This window comes from Manacus vitellinus, unplaced genomic scaffold (assembly GCF_001715985.3).
Source record: "Manacus vitellinus isolate BGI_N305 unplaced genomic scaffold, ASM171598v3 scaffold_30_pilon, whole genome shotgun sequence".
Classification (NCBI taxonomy): domain Eukaryota; kingdom Metazoa; phylum Chordata; class Aves; order Passeriformes; family Pipridae; genus Manacus; species Manacus vitellinus.
Window position 1 is genome coordinate 1,649,952 of NW_021940291.1, and position 14,199 is coordinate 1,664,150.

Here is a 14,199-nt window from a genome sequence, read left to right on the forward strand (position 1 = left end):
TGATCAGGTTGTAGATTGCAAATGTTAAAATAAAGTAATTTTCTGCAGACCAGAGGTGTTTTGTAAATGCATTAATGAAAACTCAGATTTTTTTCCATGAAAAAATGCTTTAAAATGTTTATCTTTTTTGTCTGTGCTTACAAAACAGGAAGTGTAAAATATTTTCTATCTTTCTATCCAAATAGTCCACTACCAGAAATGCATCTACATACACGTCACATTGTATATAAAATTGTTGTGTTGATAATACAGAAAAATATCAATAATTTCTTTGTATTGTGTTTATAGTCCTTGATTGAAGATTCATAGAATTGTAGAATGGTTTGTGTTGGAAGGCACCTTTAAAGGTGTGTGGCCCAACCTCCCTGCAATGAGCAGGGACGTCTTCAACTAGCTCAGGTTGCTCAGAACCTGACCTTGAATGCTTCCATAAAGTTCAGAATTTCTGTTTTAAAGCAGGGGTTCTTGTGCAAAATAGAGAAAATAAAGTTGGAGATCCCCTAAATTATACCAACCATCCTTTGATACACTGTTTCATGTTTCTGTTCACTCACTGTTATCCATTGGAAATTAGTGTCCGAAGTTTCCTTTGGTTTTTTTTTTTCCCTTTAACCTTCATATTTAGAAATTTAGTGTCTTTTTTTAACATAATTTTTTTAAACACTGCTTTGTAAGAAAGACTCCTCCAAATTTAAATGACTATGAATTTATTTTTATAAGTAAAATAATGTGTTTTGCTTGAGCCCTGTTTCAAGGCACTTTGTGTCAGGGAAGCTCTCACTAAGGCTCTTTTCTTGGTGACGATGATCTTAGAAATTTTAAAAATAGAGGGAAGGAGATACTGTGTTTGCCTCATGCTAATCAGCTGTTCATCTCTGTATGCTCAGATAAGAGCTTGTTCAAATTGGCTGAGTCACAGTCATGAGTTCTGGTTCCTTTTTCATTGTGCCACTCCTTCTCTCCCCTTCCATGAAACTGAAAAGCAGCAACTGTGAATGATCCAAGAAAAGCTGTTTCTGCAGAACCATTTGTGTAGTGTGTATATTGTATCTCTCATAAACACTGTTTGGTGACTTTTCAGCAAACACGAAATGGTTTTAAGTTCAGCAGTTTTTATCACTTGCTGTCAGGAAAACTTAGAAGTTTGTGAGTCCTCCTTTCCTAGAAACTGGGAAAGTTATTTATATCTTGTATAAATGAAAACAGTGAAAATTAATTTAATGAAAGCTAAAAGAGGTCTGTTTGAAAGGCATTTTGCAGCATATCTGAATCTGGAATTATTTTGCTTGTTTCACAGCCACTGTCTTGTATGTTGGCTACAGCAAAGGGATGAAATAATATGGTACTAAAACCAAAAATTGAAGCTGACACTTCCTAAAACCAACAACAAAATTTTCAGTTTTAAGTGTTGCAAGTGGCTCCTGCTTGTAATAATTGTATCTCTTAGCACTTGTCTTATTTGTTTATTTATTTGAAACTGTGATTTCAGAGTTCATCCTTTCCTATTACAATTTCTGGAGAACAGATTTCCCTTTGTGATTTTGGACAGCCATGTGCCTGATGATATAATAACATTTTGTCTTCTTATTATTTGTAAAAGTTCAAATCCATTTCTGCCATATGAAGATATCTATTACTGGAGTAAAATGGTTGTAACTGAAAAAAAGTTTCCTGATATCCCCACTTTTATTCTCATTAAGTATCAGTTACATTTAGGTTATCTATTTCTGCTTTATTCCTTTAGCTTTTGTGTGGCATTTTGGTGGGGCATTATTTACTTTTATAATGAAAAGTATTTTATTTAATATAGTAGAGATTTCATAAATTACTGCGTTATAATTATTTTATTGAATGTTCCAGCCAGCTACACAGACAAATGTTTCTATGAAGGTGTCATAATCTGCCTATGATTTATTTAGAATTTAACCTGTTTTTGTTCTCTGTAAATTCATTTAAAGTCATGTAAACCACACTAGTGGTTTTATTTATATGCAGATTTTGTGGCTTCACTAAAAAATGCTAGGACCATGTTGGAAAAAGCACTTACTATTCTTAATGTTAGTCTCTGGCAGAATTTTGGAGCCTGAGTTTAAAAATGAAATCTGTTACACTCTGCTTAATTTCTTGGATGCATGAAAGTGATGACATGCAAATAACTTTGTCCCTAAAACTTTCGATATCTGAAGTTCTATAAAACAACCTTCCCAGTGAGGACCTCATCTTGGATGAACTGAAGATCTTGCCACCTACCTGTCTTGTGTCTGAGGCCAAAGATGAGGCATCCTCCTGCCCAAGTTTTAGAGGGAGCAAGCAGACTGGCTCAGACAGTGTGTGACAGGAGCTGACTTGCTCACCATGATAATGCCTACACTCCTGGTTTCTTGGTCTTTAGTTAGAGTTATTACACACCAGAATCTGGTATTATAAACTAAAACATGAGGTAGAGTGTGAACAAAAAAAAAGAATGAAATATTAGTTTTAAATCTTCGCCAGAACTTGAGTTGCTTTGGGTAGAAGAAGAGTTAAAGTTTTGGTTTTCATGAACGCTGCAACTTTTGGTAGTAACTTCAGTTTTCAATATTCTGTTAAAATGTACAGTATTTTAGAGATCCAAATGAGTGGTAGTCAAATGCTCTTGGTTTAACTGTTACCTGCATGTTTTTTCACAGTGAAAAAAAGCCCGACGTTTTTAGATGTGAACACAGGACCCATCATCAGGACCAGCAGCTTTGCTGATGAGCTTGACCTGGAGGGTGAGACACTGCTGACCCCAATAACTCACATCTCACAGTAAGTCAAGGCTGTTGAATTGTGCATTAGTTGACTTAGACAAGAGAAGCCAATTCAGGTGGGAGGAGCTGAAATATGGAGCTGATAGGGCTATCTCAGACATTTGCGTCAGACTCTTTTTACCTTGAAGTCGGTGTGTATTCTGTTCTGAGTGCCAGTAAATCTTCATGTTAACCTAAAGAAAAGTTCACTTGGTTGTGACACAAGGCTTTAGTTTTCAGCTGATGTCTCTGGGCAGCTGGTGGCTGATATGCCCAGGATTTTTCTACAGAGACAATGTGTGGGAGTTCTTGCCTGCTGAGAGTTATATTACTCCATCCACCATTTTCCGGTGGAATAGCTGTAAAGTGCAAATTTTAAATACTACTTATATGAAGCACAATTTCAGCAGCACCTTCTCTAATGGTCAAATGATGTTCTACATTGGAAGAAAAGCTCTGTTTGATCATTATTACTGCTTTATTGTGTATAAAATGATCTGAAATAGACCTGTACTTTTTTTGTCTTTTTCCTTTTAAAAAAATATTTTCCACATTTTATGCTAAAATGTTATCTTCAGGTTCTCAGATTACACTAAAAATTTGCGAATTGCAAAAGATTTTTCTTCAGATGCCTTTAAAAATAAATCATCTGTCATTGTTTAATTCAAACTTCTGAAAAATGCTTATTATTTGCCATAGTACATATGTCACAGTATGGCCTCTAGCAGAGGAAAAACATTTTTTCCTCTCCTGTTTCTAGAAATCTGAGGATTTCTGCAATGAAACCACAGAAGAATATTCTTGGCATTCTTGTATTTCTGAGGTACAAGACATGTAGAAATACCTGCTGCCAATTTTCAGACCTTCTTTCTATACAGTATAAATAGCAGAGAAATGCAAATGTACTTTTTATAGCCATTTTCTAAGGGCATTTATTAAAAAAAAAAAAAAAAGAATAAGTTTTGGTGGAATTTTCCCTACCCCTAAACAAAGGTATTTTCATTTTCATCTGAATCACACAAATGTACATCTGTTTGTAGATAGAGGATTTATGAGACTTGTATTCTGGAAGATTTCTTACTGGTACAAGCAGAAGGAGGAAGTAATAAATTTCCTCAAGCCATAGACAAGAACAATGGAGCAAAAAAACAGATCTAGATGTTTTCTTTGCATAGCTTTTTTATAACTTTAATTTACCACAACATTGCAGTCTTTCTTCTAGAGAAATAAGCTTTGATGCTAGGAGTTTTCATTGTCCCTTTTGGGTTGCGAATTATTTAGTTATTTTTCATTGATACTTTCCAAATAATATGCTTCATCTCTTTCAGTTCAACTTGTGTATCAGCTGAGTTTTTTTTCCTATGAACTACTTGTGGGAGACCTTAGGTTATAGGTGATGTGTATCAGCTGAAGAACTGTACCAAATTAACATCCTAGTCTATCAGTAACTTAGATATTTCTTTTTTACTTTCCTAGTTTTTAGTTGTAATCTTTGTTGAAATCTCCCTAGATTGCTCTGAGTCATGAGTGATGGTACAAAACTTGTCCCCATAGGTGGCTTGAATTGAGTCTCCACTGGGGTGGAAAAAAGTGGAAGTCATTGTTTCTTTTAAGACTTTGCATTTAGATTCAGAACTGGACAAATTGGATAAAATGGAAAACTGATAAAATATTAGTTAAAAAGTGTCTCTTTGAAACATGGGTGCCCAAATGTTGTAGAGCCTGAGAGCCATTCCCTTAGAAGTGCATCTACTTTGTATGCAGTTTATTAAAAGGCCTGAAACAATGCCAGATCCGCCTGTAGATATAAGGATTTGTCAAGCAGTGAAAACCCTGTGTTTTGTAAGGTCAGTTGAACTATTGTCATTCAGGCAACATATATTCCCAAATATTGAAATGAAAATTATTTCAGTGTTTGTTTAGCTGTTGAGTTGTGCATTCTGCTTGCATTTGAGGTGATTGAAAAGGGAGTTGTGTTGCTGTGTGTCGCTGGGTACCTGTGTTGCTGGATGCTGAAGACCAGTCCATTTCCATGAGTTATTTAGACAAATGCTTCTTAAGCTTTAGACAAATGCTTCATTTCGAAGTCCTAGGAAACAAATATTCATGAGCTAGTTTCAGATGTTACTAGGATTTGCCTGTGAGACACGTGGGCATAGATTTAAGGATCAAATTTAAAATTGTGCATTAGATACATCTCTGTGTGCAAAGCCACGTAATAACTTTCTGTATAGTGAAAATGGTTAGTCATTTCAGGTCTGTATCGTTGTGTGTTTTTAATTCAGGCTTTAAAGTTATGCTGTGCCTGAGAAAATCTAGGATGAATTATTTTGTTCTGATGTCCCCAGTTGTGAAGCATTTTATTTCCTTAAAGGACGTGTAAAATTATGATTGCTCCAGATTTGTTGATACGGAAATAGGCAACCATATGGAAGTACATGACAAAATTACAGCATCAGCTATGTCATAGAAAAGTCAATTAAGTGCGAATGTATCTAGTTTCAGGTTTTGAAAGCATCAGAGGAACAGAAGCATGAAGACTTGACCTAAGGATGTTTGGATTTGGGATTCATAGAACTATTTCTGGGTCAATTATATATTTATTGCAACATATGCATTAGCTTATCCATTAATCACAGAAAGGTGGCTCCAGAATAAACATTATTTTTTGAAACTCATTAATACATGAGTAAATTTTACAGTTAATTTGAGGCATCCAACCAAAAAGTGACTTTTAGTTGACAGTATGAAAAATATTCCCTTTTGACAGATAGTATAAATATGTCAGAAGTGTGGGGTACCTACTGTGTTACTGACAGACAAAGACTTGGTATTTTTGTGGCTTAAAAAAATGAATGAGGTTGTTAAGGTTTTCTTCCTCACTTGTATTAGGTCCTGGAAAGTAAATGCCATCTTTCAGCCCTCGGTGATAAAGAGCTTTAGGCTTCTAGGCCTAAAGTCCCCTTTAAGTTAAATTTCAGTGCTCTACTGTTTTCATGCAAAAATTAGTTTCTTTTGGTGAAAGTAGGTGCATATTCTCACTGAATTCAATAGAACTGGTTTTGTGTCAATACTAAAAATGCAGGTATGGGGTTTTTTTGCAGGACATATGTCTGACTGTATTTTAAATCTGTTTTGAAAAAAATATTTTATTAAATGTAGCTCTATTTCTATGGAATTGCAAATGGGAAATCTTTCATGTGGAAAGATTACCTTATCAGTTAACCACTGTCACTACCCATTTGAAGAAACAAAAATAATAAATAAAAGCACACTGAGGCCTGATGTTCAAACAGGAAACTTATACACATGTCATAGAAAAAAGAGATTTGCAGCAGGTGCATGCAGAAATATAGAATAAGACAGCAGTGTGGGGGGGTGACTGCCCTTTTCTTGCTACATGAGAAGTCTTATGAGCAGAAGATGTAGATTTAGCAGAACGGTTTGTGTAATGAGCTGTTATGGATCTCACATATAAAATGATCTGTAGCAGTTTAAAAAATGCAATACACAGAGTGGGTTTTGTGATAAAACTTGACCCTTCAGTGCTTTGTTTAATGCTCCTTGTGGCCTGTTCTGTTGTAAAAGTGAAGTAGAAAACTGTACTGCAGCAATATCACTTCTCTCCTTTAGACTTCTCAATGGTTAATTCTCTCTAATCGTTGTGTTCCTGTATTGTCTCCTGTTCCCTGCTTCACTTCGTTGGACTTTTTGTTTTGTTTGCATTTTAAAGCACTGAAAAATCGATGCTACTTGTAGCTGAGCCTCAGCTACCAAAAGGGTATTGCCCTGTGTTTGTATAATTGTTCAATTTCAGCATTACTGTGGATCCAGCTGACCACATGTATTTCTAACATGTTGCTAACATTGCACATTTGTGATCTTGTTATTGTCTGTATCAACATAACAATAATTCTTGATGTTTCAATGACTCTTCTCCACGTGTTTCATGTACCTCTTTATTGAGGTGATGAAAACACGTTTAATTAGTTAAGCATTGGTTTTGTCTCTAAACACATAAAATAATTGCTTTCCTGCAATGGCATACTGATGTCATTTTAGATTTATTATGGTGGGCTTGCACTAAAATAAAGCTTTACATTGCAAACAAAAAGCACTTCCTATTTTTTATTAAGTGTATTTCCTTTCTGAAAAAATTCTGTGTCATGAAATCAGCTTTATCTTCTCTACTCTCTCCATCATCATCTTGAGTGTGGTACAGAGCCTTTTAGACATTGTATTAAGAGTAAGTGGGAGACTCCAGTGGTGTTTTTAAAAATAAACCCTCCCTTATTAAACAGTCAACAATTAAGCAAACAGATTTACAGCTTCTTAATAATTTACAGATCAAGAGGAAATGATAACAGATGAATCCTCCTGAATGATTGAAGTGATTGCTTCTGAATACTTTGAAATATACTTGAAATATTTGAAATAAAAAAGTGTACTGGTAAACACCGAATGCAGTGTCCATGGTGCTGCAGTTACCACTGGCTTTTATTGGAAACAATACTTTCTTTCCTTTTCTAGTTTTATTATGTGTTCTATGTTTTAATTGCCAGCATATAATTTGCTGGCATGAGTTATAACCACATTGCCTAGAAAAAAACAGTGCTGTATATGTCTTTTAATGGTCTCTTTTCTTTTGGATTATCCATGAATGGAATATCCCTATTTGCTTTGATTTGCTAACTCATACTGTAAAAGATTCCTGCTTTTATCTTCCTCTTCTATACCAAAATGACCCTCGGAAGTCTGAGCAAATATTTCTTTTTCATTCTCAAATGAACCAGATGGAACAGCTGACTTCTGCTGTCAGAAGAATTCCTTCTGAAATGCTGTTAACAACATTAAAACGTGATTTCCGTGGGGTCCATTTTATCGTTAATGACAAGGCATGTTTGAAGAATAGCAGTGATAGCAACTACGTAAGAACATGCTGAAGACCAGAGCTTAATGTTCAGACATCACTGATTACTGTAACTTGCTGTTATTCCAGTCATTTACTTGACTTGCTACAGGAAAGGCCTTGGTTTTTGCTGTACAGTGGGCAGTATCCCTTTTTCATTTGGCACATTTCAGTGTGTTGTCAAGCTCCCTTAGGAATGCTGCTTACAATCTGTTGATTTAATAGTTTACTAAAAAGGGGAGGACTGTTTCCCTGAGTTATTCCCTTTGGTATGGAATAGTATCATTGTATCCTTTGTTTTCGTTATAAATTTACAATAAACTTGGCCATAGAAATTGACCCTGGAACTCTGGATGTATCAGGAATCTGATTTTTTCATCTATTAAGTTGCTGTGAGAGACACTTGAGGATATGAAGTTTCCCTAGAGCTGGTAACAAGCAGTCAGGAAAGTTCCCTTTTTTCAGCAGGAAACTCCAGAAGGCTTGTAAACAAGACACTGTAATGATTTCAGTGTCACAATCCCATTCTGATTTCTAATTGCAGATTGTAAGGGGAGAGCAAAAGAGCTGTGGCAGTCCAGTCCTAAATACAGCTAATCCCTTAAGTGAGCTATGATCAACATACTACAGTTATCAAGGAGGACCCAAAGCATCTCTGATTTAAGAAATCATTAGTTTACTGTTAATCCCAGTTGTAGAGGGCTGCAGAGCTTGTCTGCAGCTCAAGAGCTGAGTAGCTGTAATAGAGCAGGACATCAGCAAACTTCTGTCTGAAATGTTGAAAGGCAAATGGGTATTTCGCTATGTTCATCATGGTTTATAAGAACTTTATTTCTGGCTTACAGGTATTGATGCGAGCTAGAAGCACTGCCAAAATACCTATGGCATACCCGTTGTAGCAGTGTGGTAATAGTCTGGTTATTGTGCATTTCTGTGTGCAGATGCCCCAATTAAAAATCACTGTACATTCTTCACTGCTCCTGAAAAGAACTGTAGCCACTGCTGTGCTGAGACAAATGCGAACTTGTTTCCAGGTGCTATTGCATCTGGATATAGTTAATCTGTTATCCTGTGCCTCAGTTGGAAACTCTGAGTTGGGGACTGCTTGTGTTTGTCTGGTATCTAATAGTGGGATTCCAGCACACAAAGTGTTTCTGTGTTCCGCATCCAATGTCTGCTACAAAGTTGGCTGATCATATCTTCCATAATATAGGCAGTTATTTACAATATTAATTTTTATATATGGATTACCTGAGATGTGCTGAAGACTTGGGCAGATCTCCATGGTGTCTTATTCCACGCTCGACAGTGTAGCAACTGAGCTGCTTCCAACAGTGCAGTAAGTGATGTGGTGAACATCTGTCCCTCTGGTTACTTGACTCTTTTATCTTTAGGGAGAAGTTCTTGTGTCCTTTGGTGGGTGGTTGCTTTTCTCATAGATTAGATAGAGTGTGTAGCTTACGTCTATAGATCTGAAGACCAGAAGGGATAATTAGATCATTCCCTTTGATCTTGTAAAAGACAAGCTGTAACATTCCATCACGTTGCAGCATTACTGTGCTGCGTTCTTAATATGAGCAAAAACACAATAAAAGAATTGTATTAAAGAATGAACAAGATGAAAGAAATTCAGGCAGGAACCTACACTTTGCATTTTCATGTCTCCTTTTTTTATTATATTAACTTTCTATCTATGTATTGCAAAGGGAAGTGCTATCATATACTGGTGCTACTATTTGCCAGAAGTCAGTACTGGACAAATACATTCTTTGTTAGAGGTTACAAACCTGTATGAAATAATACTCTCATGATCTTTTCTCTGTTACTGCAAATTGTCACTGATGTATTCAAGTGCAGTGTAAAATTACTGTTTGGCTGGTTTATGTTACTGACATGGTATAAAAGTAATGTGTTGACTTTTCCTAGTGTACAAACCATCTAGGCAGAAGCTAAGATAGCTTAGCTATTTCTTTTGTGTTGCAGATGAACATTGCATTCCTTGGTCTCCAAGTGCTGGTTTACATCTTGATTGATGTCGAGTAATTAAACCAGACTCCAGCTGCTTAGTGATTCAGAAGTACAAGGGTCTTATGCTGTAAAAACAACAAGCAACTCCCCACTTACTAACTTTTATCATTGTTTGCTTTGGGCATCATGCAGAATAATAAGTGCAAAACCTTTTTTTTTTCTTTTATTGGATGGGGGAGACAATAAAAATATCCCACTTTTATCTAACATTTTAAAAAGTTAAATTTACGATTATCTTGAGTTAATTCCAGAATTAAAGTTCAAATTAAAATTGCTCGAATATATTATCTATACATTTTTCTTATTGACTTCATTTCACAGTATTTGGCAAAGAAATAGTGCAGTTGCAGGTTTTTTTCAGAAGTAAATGCTGCTGCCAGTATGACCAGTACCCAGTTCAGACTAAATGTAGTATTTTCCTCTTGCTATACTTCTCTGGAAATTCTATTACAGAATTGACACATTAAACAGTTTCTTCTGCAGCTGCTGTTTCTGATCACTATTGATGATTTTTTTCTAAAGTTAAAAACATGGTTAAGTATGATTAACACCCTACTGATGTGGCAAAGCTTACTGCAATGGAAGGTTTTGTTTTAAACATTTGCCAAGTCCATGGCAGAGCTGTAAAGTAGTGAGCTCTGTGCGTCATCTCAGATGCTGGATGTGTGAAGTGCAGTGTGCATGGCCTTGGGCACTTGCCCTGGACGGAGAGCCCATGGGAGGTCATGGAGCTGTTGACTTAAATTTGCTTTCTTCATGTAACTTCAAGCACTGAATATAGTTGTGATTTCACTCAGGGTGTCAGGAACTTTGTCATTCCCTTGTTTAGAACTGTATGTTTTGTTTTACTTCTAGCAGGAAGTTCAACTGGGAAAAGCTGAAGTATTTTCATTGTCTTGCAGACAGAATACCTTAAATATCTTACACTAGTTGTCAGTCTGTTAGCAAACTAAAGGTAAGCACCTGATCTGTTGCTTGTGGTTGTGTGTTTTTCTCAGGTTTCTGTATCCCACCCAATTCTGTGGTTACTGAGTGCCTTTTGGGATAAAAATAAAAATAAATACAGAAGTTAGTCATCGCTATGTCCGGTTACTTCTCTATGTCTGACTTTCCCAAGGAAAACTGATGTGTTTCTATTCATTTTTTCTCTGTTTCTCCACATGTAAACTGTATAGGTATAATGTCAAAAGGGAAGTTAATCAGAAAGTGGTAACTGTTGGTGGTGGTGGGTGATCTGTCTTCATGTCCTTTTGGTCAGGGGCCTGCCCCACAATTAAGTCCTATCTCCTGTGCAGCCAAGTGTCATTGGTACAGAAATGTCACTGAAAAGGGGAGTTATTGGTAGTGGTATGGCTCCCAGGGATTTGATCTTTTAGGAATTTTGGGCCCTTAAAAAGTTGCAGCCTTGAAAATAGAGGCAGAGAATGTTCAGTGTGACACAATGTCCTGCAGAGAGCCAGGGATTTGAGCAGAGCACAGCAGAAATGTAACAATCATTATGTGAGTCTTGGTTTATGAGGGGTTGTCATGTTACCTTTTGTAGGTGCAGTGTTTTTTTGAGGGATGGCACTTTCAAGCAGGCTAGATCCATAATACACACTGTGTATGAATGGAAAACAACAGGCAATGCCAGAAATGTTTTATGGTCACTACAAAACAAACATGAAGGGCGGTGAACAGAGAACTGTATCTCGCCCTTGGAAATTGCTTGTTTGTCTATGTCTGAACAGTAAGTTCACTGTGTTGAAACCTTTAACATTTGGGCATACAGGCAGTGAAACTACTTGAACTATCCCCGTGACTTTTTTCCCCCCTGTAGTGCAGCTTTAAGTTTGGAAATAAATCTTTTTTGTTTTTATTCTAATCAATACCTGTTTAGGCACTGGCTAGAATTTAAGAACAGCTCATAGATATCAAATTTGTACTAGGACTGCTAAAAATGTGACACCAGTGTGTATGGGATTTGATTTTTTTTTTTTAATAAAAGCAAACAAAAAATTGTGAAAAAACAACTTTATTTTTTAAAGGATCTTACTTTATTACAGAAATAAGTCTAGTATTTAAAAAATAGTTCCTCATTTTTATTTAAATATAGAACCCCAAAGTATCACAGCATTCCTTAATATGGGGTAAAGAAAAGTACTAATTGACTTCCAGAACAACCAGTTTATACTCACTTTTCCATACAGGCTTTCTCCGTGCAAGTTACTCTCTCCTCAAGGACTACTGAGCCTAAGATTCCTTATTTAAAAAACAACCTGCATTAAGACTGGGGTCCAGAAGTGGTCAAACTGAGCGTAACTCGTCCTCAAGTTGTAGTTTTGGTATGATGGAGTTCACAAGTAGTAGCAGTAGTGAATGGTTTGAAAATCCTCACAATCCATTATTTTTAAATTGATTTTAACACAAAATGTAAGTTTGTCTTGGTCTGTCATGCAGATTGTGGGACATGCAGAACGTACCAGAGTGGTGTGAGATGTGACGTCAGTTTGCCTTTCGTGAGTGACATGAGCTGGCAGCAGTGCTTAGCTGATCACAGGGTGAAAAACAGAAGAAACAAGCTTTATATAAAGCATGTGTTCTTCACCTAGGTCTGCAAGTCAGGGGTCAAATTCCCTCCATTTCTGTGTGTGAAGTGTTCAAGAGCTTTGTGTTGGTAGTATAGGGAGGTTGAGAAGGTGAAATGCATCCTTTTCTTCTCCCATCCTACCTAAAGTTGAGGATGCTGAGCTGCCGTGTGTGTGCTTTCATTATATTGGTGCCCTAAAACTCCACTCTGGATTTAGTCCTGCTGTGGTTGGCTGGCTGTATGCATTCAAACAACTGAAATGAGTCCTGTGTGATGTTCTGCTGTACCAGTTCTTCCTGAGAAGGGACAGAGACAGAAAGCTCAGTTTGAAAGCACTATCTTAGCACACTACAGAGGAAAATTTGGCAAACTGGAGTTAATAAACAGCATCTGTTTCGAGAAAAAAAATCATACTCTGATCTTGAGAAATTCTGGTTTAGCAGCACAAACATTACTTTCTCCTCTATCTTCTCTTTCCACTCTATATTCTTAGCTATTTTTAAAGCTGTGCAGCTTTTAATGGTTCTTGTTATTACCACTTCAATAGAATAAATAAGTAATGCAGGGGGAATGCAGGAAGTCAGGTGCATAATTAAACATATGTTACAAAACTTTATCCATGTTTTAACTGTGAGAAATATTTTAAAAAGTTGAACTGCCAGTCATTCTTCTTCTGTTTTTTTAATGACTTAGCACTTCAAAATGTTTAGGCTTTGTGAGAAATGTCTTTATTTAGAAGGAAAGGTAACGATTTGCGTGTATGCTTTGTCCTAGAGGATTTGCACTGTGGTTGGTGTACACAGGGCCTGGTGCCAAGGACCGGAAGGTACTAGACAAGAAATAGCTGTATTTGAGTCCTAAAATGGCTGCTGGGATAATAAATAATGGAGGGTTGCAACCACAGAATATTTGTTCTTCAATGAATTTAGGAAGTGTTCTCAGTCTGTCTGCTTTTTATTTTAGAAACCCAACCCAGCCATGTCTGTGTAAAAATTTCAGATACTAATATGGAATTTGTGGGGGGTTTTTTTGGTGGTTGTTTGTTTTGGTTTTGTTTTTTTTTTCTTTTTAGACCACCCACATTGGGGCACCTGCCAGGTCTTCTGGAGTACTTCCTTTACTCTGCAGGACTCTGAGGTTTTCTGTAAGTGTGTGTGCTGAGTCTCATCCATTCATCATTATTACATCTTAATGTAGGTCTCAGGTTTGCTAAATTATGTTAAATCACTTCCATATTGAAACACATGAATGATTTTAAATCACTGTGTGCTGCAAACAGCAGGATCAGATTATTAGAGCTCTTAATTGTGTCTGTCTTTTTGTCTGAAAGCTTGAAAGCTTTTGGTCTTTTGCTGTGAATTATGAACTGGCAAATAATGTATAGTATAGGCCTTCCAGTCTTACCACCAGTGGCACATTTGAGACATGGTACAAGTAGGAACTCTTTTCCTGAGGGAAGCACAGTTTAAAGGTATGAACTTCTCACAAAAAAAGTATAAATCATACCTAATGGAGCTGTGGTCAGTGTAGTTTGTAGATCCCCCGAGAGAAGAATGAATTATTAGAAATATTTGGATGGCAGGAGTCTCTGATTTGTTAATTATTTTTTTATGCATGGAAGGTGTCCCTGTGTCAGATCTGAAAGATTCAAAAAAACCAAAAACAAACAAACAAACAAAAAACAACAGAGAAAAGGAGAAAAGCAAGCCAAGAGTCTGGAGTGTGACAATATTCACATCTGAATTGCAAGTTTCAAGTTCAGTTCCTGCCTGATTAGGCAGGGCATTTTTGTAGATTGCAGAACATAAAAAACGCAGAAGAGAAAGGAGATTGATAGCTCTACAGAGTTACACTTGATGGAGAAAACATTAAGAGGGCACGTGACAGTAGTGACAGATCTGGTACAGAGACTGAAAAAAGAG

At 36.5% G+C, this 14,199-nt stretch overlaps 1 protein-coding gene across 1 annotated transcript in view; it reads left to right on the forward strand.

The window, feature by feature from the left end:
- Positions 1–14,199, forward strand: part of KCNQ1 (potassium voltage-gated channel subfamily Q member 1) — a 340,508-nt gene that overhangs the window by 107,618 nt on the left and 218,691 nt on the right. The window contains exon 12 of the mRNA XM_029961027.1: positions 2,670–2,790. Within this exon, the coding sequence (XP_029816887.1) occupies positions 2,670–2,790 (121 nt within the window). The remainder of the gene's footprint in view (positions 1–2,669; positions 2,791–14,199) is intronic.